The sequence below is a fragment of the Mugil cephalus genome, chromosome 1 (genome assembly GCF_022458985.1).
Source record: "Mugil cephalus isolate CIBA_MC_2020 chromosome 1, CIBA_Mcephalus_1.1, whole genome shotgun sequence".
Taxonomy (NCBI): domain Eukaryota; kingdom Metazoa; phylum Chordata; class Actinopteri; order Mugiliformes; family Mugilidae; genus Mugil; species Mugil cephalus.
In genome coordinates this window covers 31,754,929-31,766,268 of record NC_061770.1, presented here as the reverse complement: position 1 = coordinate 31,766,268, position 11,340 = coordinate 31,754,929, and the positions used below count along the sequence as shown (strand labels likewise).

The 11,340-nt window shown below is 41.9% G+C and overlaps 1 protein-coding gene and 2 long non-coding RNA genes across 3 annotated transcripts in view; all 3 read right to left on the bottom strand.

Annotated features, from left to right (window-relative positions):
- LOC125005891 (lamin-A-like) overlaps positions 1-386 on the bottom strand; it is a 4,465-nt gene extending 4,079 nt beyond the window's left edge. The window contains exon 1 of the mRNA XM_047581574.1: positions 330-386. Within this exon, the coding sequence (XP_047437530.1) occupies positions 330-386 (57 nt within the window). The remainder of the gene's footprint in view (positions 1-329) is intronic.
- A 717-nt stretch (positions 387-1,103) lies between these two features.
- Positions 1,104-4,871, bottom strand: LOC125016701. Its single transcript, XR_007113736.1, has 4 exons — positions 4,844-4,871; positions 4,193-4,738; positions 3,177-3,361; positions 1,104-1,166 (listed from the first exon to the last, which is right to left on the bottom strand). It is a non-coding gene; the product is annotated as an uncharacterized LOC125016701 (long non-coding RNA).
- On the bottom strand, positions 4,866-5,321 carry LOC125016796. Its single transcript, XR_007113759.1, has 3 exons — positions 5,254-5,321; positions 4,995-5,150; positions 4,866-4,905 (listed from the first exon to the last, which is right to left on the bottom strand). It is a non-coding gene; the product is annotated as an uncharacterized LOC125016796 (long non-coding RNA).
- Between the last annotated feature and the right edge of the window lie 6,019 nt (positions 5,322-11,340).

Below are 11,340 nucleotides of genomic sequence, written 5' to 3'. Positions count from 1 at the left end.
CAGAGTTCATTAAAGAAAAATAAACAAACATTTTTTCTGTTCAGTTCATAATTCAGAGAGAGAAAGAAAAAGACTCCAAACAACTTATTTTAGTTCATTATTTTGTGGGATTAACTTCCTGACTTCCTGGTTAACCACAGGATGTGAACACTGTTTCCTCATCCATCCAGCTGTCTAAGAGTCTAAGTGACGTCATGCTCCAAGGTAGGTCAGCATGACTCCACCGCTGTGGTACCAGGCAGTAAGTTAATTAACTTAATCATCAGATGAGAAACCAGGGAGGTCTTCATCCTCAGACTCCTCTTCAAAGACTCTTATCACCTGCTGACCTTGTTTCTCGTCCCATTCAGCTGCAGCTGGGTAGCATGGCTGAAGCTGAGCCACATTCACACCAGGTCCTCACCAGAGTCTCTCAAAACTATTTCACAATTTAACAGATTCAGTTTCCTCATGACCCTGCATGGGCCTTTCCACTGAGGAGAGTTTGGGTGACAAGGATTGGTCCCACTTGGAATATGGGTGAGATTTCAGCCACACTCTGTCTAAACCTACAAAGACTAGAGGCAGTGGCAAACTGGCCCAGAAAGAGAGAGGAGGTGAAAAACTATGTCCAATGCTGCCAAACCTGTCAATTACACAAGCTGGAGAATCACACGCCGACCACAAAGCTTCCCTTCTTAGTCATGTTTCTAATGTGAACCTCAGACCTGAGATCTGACTCTAAGTTTCTTCCCAGTTCTTCCAGTTTCCTGCTGAGTTTCTGTCTCTGGTTTCAGAACCAATGAGCAACACTTCAGTTTTAGAACCATCTCTGCTGTCCACAATCTGATAGAAAATAGAAAAATGATTTGATGATTCTCAGGAGAAAGAGACAAACCTCAGTCTCCAGTTTCCTCTTCAGTGTCTCCACTTCTTCCTCAGCTCTTTCTCTTTTCTCCTCCTCCTCTTTGAGCTTCTTCTCCCACTGAGAGTGAAGTCACATAAAGAGACATGATGAGAAACATTTACTTTGATTGAGGAACGTGACAAACTGATTTGGTTCTAAACTACTTCCTTATTATGGAATTAAAAGATGTGGATTCAACATGAACCTTTGTTTCCAGCTCCTTTATTTCTCTCTGATGTTTCTCTTCCTGTTCCTCTTCTTTGTTGATCAGCTTCATTAACTGGAAGAAGAAGAGATGAAGAGAGATTTCATTCCTTCATGATGTTTCCTTTCAGTGGATTTGGACGTAGAAATACTTTTCTTTAACCTCTACATCGTTTCCATCAAAGATTCAGAATTTTATTGAAGTGAATCAACATTTATGGTATTTATTCTTATTGATATGAACTAAATAGTTTTTGGTTCATATTTTATGTCTAACTAGAAAATTCCCTCTGGGAAATTTTGAAAGGGCCACGGGGGGCTACTGCCGGGGGTCCCGTCTCAACATGGGAATCAAACCCACGACCAGAGCTAATCAAACAGACATATGGTCACACCAAACCCAGGCAGTCATAATCTTTTGGCAGGTTGTCTGAGATCCAGCATTCTGCTGCCATAGAGACCAGGCCCACAGCTGGGCCACAACTGCTGCGTTAATAATGCAACAACATGAAATTACCTGTGTGTTTGTGTGTGTATGTCTGTGCTTACGTGCGCGCGCATGCGTGCGTGTAACTGTAATCACAAAGTTACGTGTGTAGTGTGTGTTGGTGTGTGTTGTTGTCACATAAATGTGTGGGACACAGGGATCAGCTGCATTAACAGCAGAGACATCTGATTAATGAACTGGTCTCAACTGTGGCTCTGGCCTGAGGGTCAGGGATTGCCATGGCAACCTGTGGTGGTTGTCAATGACGACAGAAGTGCGCTGGGCTGGGACAAAGAGAGAGAAAAGGGCGTTTTCTCCCTCTGCGCTGGTCTCACATTTGGGCTAACTGTGACAAAATGGTAACTCCTATCAAATAAACACGCAGACCGTGGGCGTCCTAAGATCTTCCTGAAGACTTTGATATGTTTTCTGTCCTTCTACAGCAAATATTTTGGAGACACATGCGAGTTAAAAATAGGGATCCCTTCTGCTTCTCTCAGAAAATCTTTGCTTTAGAGTCAATGGAGAGCAGAGGGAGACGTGAACGCACACAGAGGCTCACAGTTTAATTTCTGTACGTCTCACTGCTTTGCCGAGCACATTGTGAGAGACAGAACAAGTTTGTCTGCAACTGTGGAAAGAAAATCATGTGTCTAGTGTGTAAATTGTGGCCGGGACGAGAAATTTTCAGGCAATTTCAGACAACTTCCCCACTCTGAAACATTCTGTGTCATACACACCCATTATAATCTCCGTTTAAGGATTACAATTGTTTTGCTAAATGATCCACAGCTAACATATTTATGGCCAATTCACCAGCATTACATCAACAACACATCTCTTTTATCATCATAAAAGGTGTCTCTATCCTGTCCCAATTGCCATTTCTTTAAACTAATTATTGCCAACATAGGTCCATGTTTCTGTCGTCAGAATAAAGTCAATGTCTGGAAACAAATTAAAATTTTCAAATAAATTTTGCTAAATGAGTGACATGTTAGACAGTTTGGGGCTGAGTCTGACTCAGCTGGAAGTTTTTGTGATTTGTGGCAAATGACCAGGACCCACAGACAGTTGTCATTAGCTTGTTCTTAGCAAACTGACTGCAACAGATTCAGTGTTTCTCAGTCTTTCATTTCATTGTGCTCTGACTGACAAGTAGCGTTAATTAAAGAAGCATGAAATATGACTAATATTTAAGCCTGTTTAAGTCACGTATGACTTTATAACTCACAAAGGTTTTAGTCGCTCCTCGTGCACGTCGCTCCTCATGCAGCACAGTATAACGAGGCAGCGGCGTGCACGCCCCGTACGTACACGTGAGAGAGTCATGTCTCCATGGATACAGGGAGGGAGCGTGCAGCGCGCTGAGCGCGGGACAGCCCCGCCCCCCAGTGAGAGACAGAGGAGCAGCGGAGTCCAGTGTGGAAGAGCCGCCACCGCCGCAAGTCGGTCAGAGAGAATCAGAACCCGGTACAACGTAAAAAGTCCCGGTACAACGTAAAAAGTCCCGGTACACCAGGGGTTCAAATCTAGACGTGCCATACACGTAACATTTTACACCAAAGTCAAGGTTTGGTGAGTGCCACCTTGACTTACCTAAACGACGCCGCTGGTTGCAGGCTGATGTTTCTGTGACTTTGTACTTCTCTCTCCATGTCTATGAACTTGTATTTCACCTTATCTTTTATCTCGTCCGGTTCCATGCTTCTGATCTCCAGCTCCTTCTTCAGCTCCTTCTTCTCCTCTTGAAGCTCGTTGTGGTCACCAGTTAGTTTTTCCAGCTGAGGAGAGAGAAGACAGAAAGAGGAGATGAGATTAACAACAGACCTCCTTCATGAATGTTCTTTTCTCTTTTCTTCTCATTCAAAGCAGTCAGAGGTTAAAGAGGAAAATCCTACGTGGATACGTAGGTCTGACCAGGATACTTGAACTCCTTCACTTGGGCCACAAACTTAAACCACAGACATTTTTCTTCTTTATCCTCATGAAATCAATTTATTTTTGTAGCATCATCATCAATATTTAACAGCATCACAAGCCAGTAGACTTTAGTGTTGATATTTAAAAAGAAAACTCAACACCTGCCTTTACAGTTTGACTTTGAACTGAGTCTCAACTATTTATTTATTCATTTGATTATTTTACTGTTTTAGTAGTTGGTCTTTTTATTCTCCTGTTACAGTAATTTTATCTCTTTTTCTCTTCTTTGCCTTTTACTATTTTTATTATTTTTACTCTGTTTCCACTTTGTCCTCTCATGTTTCTTCCATTTCTACTAATGTGTAGTTTTTATTTCTTGACTGGTTCTTTCTTCCTGTTGTTGGTTGTATTCGTTGAACAATTCAACATCAAATGTTGATACATGAGGTCCAATCAGAGGACAGGACTTTACAGAAGGTTTGTGTGAAGTTGAAAATGCTCAAAGGTTCTTGTTGTTGTGTCCCATAGAAGGAGATATACAATTAGATTTAAATGTCTTTTTGATCTCGTCTGTTTCTCCATGTCAGACTGGTTTAGTTGATCTGAAGGAGGTATTGATATGAAGAATCTACTTTGAATGATGTGTGTGAATAAACTACTTCTCTCTCCATGTCTATGAGCTTGTTCTTCACCTCATCTTTTATCTCCTCCATCTCTTTGTTTCTGGTCTCCAGCTCCTCCTGCAGCTTCTTCTTCTCCTCCTTAAGTTCATTGACCTGAGGAGAAAACCTGCAGTTGTATCATTTCACCAGGAGATGGAGCCATGGAGCAAAGTCACAGTTGAGTTGAACACAGGTCAGTCCTCAATGAAAGACTTAGACTTTTTAATGATCCACGAGGTAAATGACTTTGTCACCGTAGCTTCGTTGCATACAAAAGTAAACACAAGAAAGATAAAAAGAAATGAAATAAAATAAGATTAGATTAAAGTAAAATAAAAAGGTGTAATCAAAAAAATTACAGAATTAGTTTTATGAAAAAATATACAAAAATAGTTGGGAAAACAGTGTCTGAGGTTGGTTGGTCGGTTACATAGCAACATGGATTGTGTCATGGCATGGTGGTGACAGTGTTCGTGTGTGTGTCTCTACATGTTTCTCCATCTCTTCAGTCTTGTTCTTCAGTTCTTCTTTGGTTTTCTGCAGCTCTTCTTCAATCTTCTCATATTTCTCTGTCAGCTATCAGACAAACAGATGGATGATGATCAGTCAGCAGGTTTACTGATCAAACTTTCTTCAAACTCATCAATCTAAACCTTTAATCTTTTACTTCTTGTCTCTTACATCTTTAGTTTCTCCTAAAAGTTTCTCCTTCTCTGCTTCATCTCTGGATCGTTTCTTGGTTTCTGTGTAAAATCAAAGCAGCTGAATTCAACTAGAAAAGATGTTTGCTGGTGTTTTACATCATTAATGTGGTGACTCATCTGTAACTTACTGGTTCTATTTTGTCTCCACACAAAGAAGACACATGCTAAAATAACCATGATGCTAACAGCTAAGCTAACAGCCAAACCAGTGATGATGGGAAGAACTGGAACTGTTCTTCCCATTATCCCATCAGCAGAACTGGAAGAGGACAAGAGGAAATCATCTGAAATGAAAACACACAGAGTTACATGACATTTCTACACAATCACACACAAACGGTGTCAAACTAAAATCATGTCATGGTCTGTTCTCTAAGCGTGTTCTACCTGGAACATGTATGTGAGCCTCTCTGGTCTGGTGGGTGTTGTTCTGTTGGACTCTACAGGTGAAGCTGTTGTTGTGTCTCTTGTCCACAGTCACTCTGCTGCTGACAGTATAGAGGTCATCAGGACCTCTGACTGTCTCTGGAGGTCCAGCAGAGAGCAGGTTTCCCTCAGCGTCCAGCCACAACACCTCAGGCTCTGGATACCAGCCTCTGGATTCACACTGTAACACCACACCTCCTCTGTCTCTGTCCATCCTTGATAAACTGATGACGGGTGAACAACCAGGAGCTGACACTGAACAAACAAAATGTTTCAAACCAAAGTCAGTGGAAGTAAAACTCAACTTCAGGTCAGAGTTGATATCAGAGGACTATACTTTATACGTCTACTCACCAACAACAAGCTCAACAAACATCTCTCTATTCTTCTCTACAACGTAACATCTGTACGTTCCTTTATCAGACAGCTTCACGTCAGAGAGTTTCAGTGAAACGTTTCCATGTTTCAGTTCATCAGGGAACAGAGATGTTCTTCCTCTGTAGGATGGATCTTTTTGTCTTTTAAAGTCTGCACCAGTACGCCACACCAGGACAAAGAGGTTTGACCTCTTCCACTCCAACGTTGCTGCAGAAACGTCCAACGAAGGTTTGATTTGACACGGTAGAACAACGTCATCACCAACTCTTGCTACAATTGTTTGAAGTGAATCCACTGACTCAGACTGACCTGGACAGAAAAACAGAGGTTTGTTGAGTTCTGGACTAGAACGTATGGCGTTAGTATCATAAACTTCATCTCTGGACACTTTAATTGATTATTTTTTCTGCTCATCTAAACATATTGAAGGGACTCAATTGTTCAGTTCATTCAAAAATTCTTTCACTTTTAGATCTGGGACATCATTAATTAAAACTGGAAATCAAGATATGTTCAAGGGAGCTCTCGATTCAAGTGAACCAGTTTGTCCTCAGACTGGGACAACCAAACAAATCCATCAGAGACACAGCAGGAAGTTTAGAAGTCAATTAACACAGCTTATTACTACATCTACAAGTGCAAGATAAAACTCATGCAAAGAGAAAGCCATAAATTTACTAAACCCTGAAACACCTCCAGCTTCTCTGGACTCGAGTTCATCTGAGACAGACTGACGCAAAGTGGAAAAGTGTGCTGTGGTCTGATGTGTCCACATTTCAAATAATTGAAATGTGGACACATAACCGGTCTCTTGCAGTCCAGACCTGTCCTCCATTGATAATTTGTGGCGCATTATGAAGAGTAAATATCTGGTGTTTGTAGTGTGTTATGTTTTCCACAACGTCCCAACTTCATTGGTTTGTATATGAGGAGCCTTTTCATTCAGGTTAAATCTTTATCCAGTTTCTGTTTTTAAACTCAGCTGTTGATGCTGAACTGAAGAGCTTTATTTCTATTGATTCATATGTATTTTGACGAGGTCTAACTCTGACCTTTTAAATATTGTCTTGTTCATTAGTTACCTCTAGAACAGTGAGTCAGGAGGAGACAGAAAACCAAACTTGTGATGGTTCTGAGCAGGAAGTGAAGACCGACCAACAGACCTTCCATCTGAAGAATCAGAGAGTCCTGAAAATGAAGCACATGATCCCTCACAAGTTAACGTACAGTCAGCTTTAAAAAGTGACAAAATCACAGACATTATGATTGTAGTGGAGCATGCCATTTGTACAGGTTACTGTTGAGTAGGGTCTGTGAACGCACCTCCAGGTTTGACTCCTCCCAAACCACTCCCACCAATCAGTAACCCCTTGATCCTGTTTTAGTTGATTCCCCTCTTTTTTCCTGTATATCTGGACAGCCTTCAGTGTGGTGACCCCATATTCAAGGTGGTGAGTAGAGTTATAGCCTCCATGTTGTTGTTTCACTGAAGTGAGTAGTGGTAGAACCTCTAGACACCCCTCAGTGTAGTCTGCCCCTCCACTAGTGGCCTCACCCCACTCTACACTTAGTTATTAAGTTTATGTTGGACTGAGTTTTAAATATATTAATACGTGTTTCAGATTGTAATGTCAGGTCCCTTGTTTGAGACATTGTAATAAAATTATTTACAACCTTATTCCTGTTAGTTCTTAGACTTTATTTTTAATTGTTAACCATACTATTTTGAAGCAGCAGTCGTGCATTTGACTTTTCCCTTCGTCTGTAACAATGATACTTTCACTTCTGAGGCAAAAACATTTACAGTTTGCCAATAGCAGCTTCCAGATGAGCTTACAACAGCAACTAGTAGCCCACGGTGCCTCTCGGCCAGCACTCTAGAGTTGTAATGTTCACAAACGAACCGAATCCTTTGACCGGCTCATTAACATGAACGATGGGAACCAAGTCATGTTTGGTTGTGTTGGGTTTAGCTTTGACACATTGACTGATTATCTGAGTGTAAAAGACACCCTCTGAGGTAATAGAATAAAAAATAAGAAATCATTATAAAATAGCAGACATAGAGAAAGATAAAAGAGCCTAGGAGGTTTATGAAGGTATTAAAAATGTGTCTTTTGTTTTTACTGTTGGGAGTGAGATCTGCAGAGCACGCCAAAGCAGCGGGTGGACGGAAACCTAACGGTGATAACATAAGTCCACTGTCTGTTGAAGTAAGCTGTTCAAGGGTCTAAATAAGTTCTGGTGTCGTGACCGGGTCCTTACGTGAATGCTCACTTGGGCTGAGAACTCGGGACATAGCGTGCCATACCTCTCAGCTGGCCAGATCGTGTGAATGAGAACACAGTATGTGTGATTCGGACACAACTGAACCAGGGACTTTAGGAGCCCATATAAAGGAAAGGAGGGACAGAATAAAATGATCTTTCCCGGAGAAGAGAGCAAAAAGAGAGCTTAAAGATTTAAAAAAAAATGGTCTGTTCGGTGGCTTGGGGGGCCCCCCCCCCACTGACAACCACTCTATACGGGATCTCTCTAAAATATAAAAAGCAAGGAAAAACAATTGATTCAACTGATGACACAATTTGAAAAATCGGGAAGGTTATCAAAGGGAAAGAAAGAAAAAAGGTAAAGATTGAAGATCATATAAAATTTACAAGCATGCATTTTAGCAGTTGCTTTTCTAGCCACAATAACATTCCAGTGCAAGCAGTCCAGACCGGAGAAAAGCAGGAATATAAGGACGGACTAACAAGGACAACCGCTGCGACAACTGGTGAGATATCCCTTCCATACACACCACGGGAAGGGCAGGCTAATGCGGCAACATCAAAAAATAAATAAATAAATAAGAAATCTGTTTGTGGACACTAGGACTATGATGGAGAGAGTCAGGAGAGCTCTAATGAACAGTATAGCCCAAATAATTTGTTTGTACAGATGCTACAGATGATTGTAACCAAAGGCATGTTTACATGTGAATTTAAAACCCACGCGGAGGAGGCTGTTGAGCAAGCATATCAAGAAGAGGTAAGAGAGGAGCAGTTGAAAGAAATGAAAAGTACACTGAATGAATAAAAAGATGAAATGGTCCAATAAACACAGGAGGGAGTGACGAAGGGAGTGAGGGAGATAGAGCATGGGGGTTAAGAAAGTGGATGACACGGACATGATAAGATACCTGGAAGAACAAACAACAAAACCACACGATATTGAACAACTAACAAAGGTCCTGAAACAGTTGGGAGAGAACACCCCAAAATAGATTGAGGCATTGGAAAGATTAGAACACGGGCCGCAAAACACTTTAGAGAACATCGTGTCCCAAACATACCATTACAGAAAGAATCAGAATCAGACAGTGAAGTAGGACAGAGGCAGGCATCACCAACATACATGCCGTATCCACGTGACTTGACCCAAGATACAGAACGGGTATATGGACAAAAAGGGACATATCATTATCAGCTAAGGTCTGAAGAATGAAGAATGAGGATCCTGGTCAGTTCCCCCGATAGAAACTAGGACCAGTATGGGACAGTACAACCCCTGTCCTATGCAGACCAAGCACTGCCAGACCCCAAAGATGGAGGAAATAACTGGATAAGAGAATTTATAAAAACCTTTAGTGGGCAGGTGCTGGCCATGGGAGTCGTAAGAGCGTGTTTGGCTGCACACTCGGAACCCCATGAACTAGCCCGGTTGGAAACAGCCGCCGGAACCGTACAGGTCGTTGCAGCGGAACCTCTTGAATTCCTGGCCCCTAGGCTCTGGGTGGCTTTGAGAACTCAATACCCAGTAAAAACTGACTCTAATCAAATGAATGATATCTACAAAAAGCCCGGGGAAGCAGGGAAGGAGTACATAAAAAGTTTGTTAAAACTATGGGAGGGTCACACGGGGTCCAGCCCATCAACTGACTCACTACAGAGACTGTTTAAGCAAGCCGTGCTAAAAGGACAAGCCGGTGCAGTTACAGAAGAAATGGAGAAATTGGTAGCCAGAGATAGCGTGCCCCTGGAAATGTGGATCGCCACTTTGGTTCACCACTTAGATCGGGAAGATGAGAGTAAAAAGAGACATGACAGGGAGTTTGAAAAACTTAATATGCAGCTGCTGCAAGAACAGTTGAAGGAGCTGAAAGACAAGGTCACTGATAAAATGAAAGAAACCAAAAAGATTAAAGCCCAAATGCCTGCTGTATCTACAGCTCCGCTTAGTGGCCAAATTCAAATACCCCTGCCAGCAGATGAAGGGCCGGTACCCATATATCAAATGTATCAACAATATCCCCCAGGTGGCCAATACAGGGGAAGCTAAGAACTTAGGACCTATGATAACACAAGCTATTGATGCAAATGATTGGCAGGCAGTGACAGGGACCACGCTAACGGAATACAGTCCCTCTTGTAAATGCTACAAGCTAAAGTATAATGGAACATTTCATTGCGAGTTGGAAAATGTTGAAAAAAGCAGAACACATGGCAGAGAAATATGGCTGGTATGACCATGGCAGACTGGTTTCTTAAAAGAAATAGCTCTTTGAAATGAACGGATCCCAAAGATCCAGCTCCCTCCAAAGAGCCATAAATCCCATCTCTACAGCACTCCCCGACCAAGTGAGCAAAGCTCCCTTGAAATAATCCAGAAAGGGTCAAATAAAGGCAACTGGACTTGTAGGATTTCTTGAAGAAGTTTCGCCACTCATCCGAGCAGCTTCTTCAGTTCTGATAAACTAGTGGGAAATTGGGGTTTAAATAGGAAAACTCTGTGGGTAACACCCACCAGAAACCTGCTCAATTTAAAATACCCCTTAGCCCCTCCCCCGGGCAAACCAATAACAAATTACAGGGGTATTAAAATATAATTCAGTCAACTGTGGGCAAAAATCAACACTTTAACAATACATTGTGATGTCAGTAACATGGTACAAAATTGCTTTCATACAGTGATTCCCCTATTCCCCCAAAACACAACAAATCACAAAATATTACACGAGTAAAACCATATTGGCATAGTCTATGGTCACCTGACCATCAGAAGCGCGGCACGAAGCGCCATTTACAGCGTGGCCAGGGACTTCCTGGCAGTAAAGCTTGGCCCGAGACCCAGAGGCAAATACCGCGACAACAGCAGGTGACCGTGTCAGTGAGAGAGAGAGAGAGAGAGAGAGAGAGAGAGAGAGAGAGAGAGAGAGAGAGAGTGAGAGTGAGTGAGAGTGAGTGAGTGAGTCGGGGAGTGACGGTGTGTGACGGTGCGTTCAAAGACGCTCCGTCACACACATTTACATTTGTCACCTAGTTTGTTCAACTTTCCAACTTCCTGTTCAAAGATCCAAACAACTGCATCAACACTTTCTCATTGACACAAAGGAATAGAAAATAAATCTCAACTTCACGTTTCAATCTAACTTTGGTTTAAAATCAGCAGCAGCTCAGAATGAAGAGACACTTTGAGAAGAACTGAGGAAGCACAGAAAAGATAAATCAACTTCAGAAGACGACGTACCTGCTGAGTGAAGTTTCTGTCATTAAACACATCTGGAAATCATCCACCGACCACTGACCTCAACCAGCTCCAGATTATTAACAAGGATTCATCTGTTAGATTCAAAAATTCTAAATGACATGGAGGATCTGCCTGCGGGAAGCTCTATGTGTCGATTTCAAT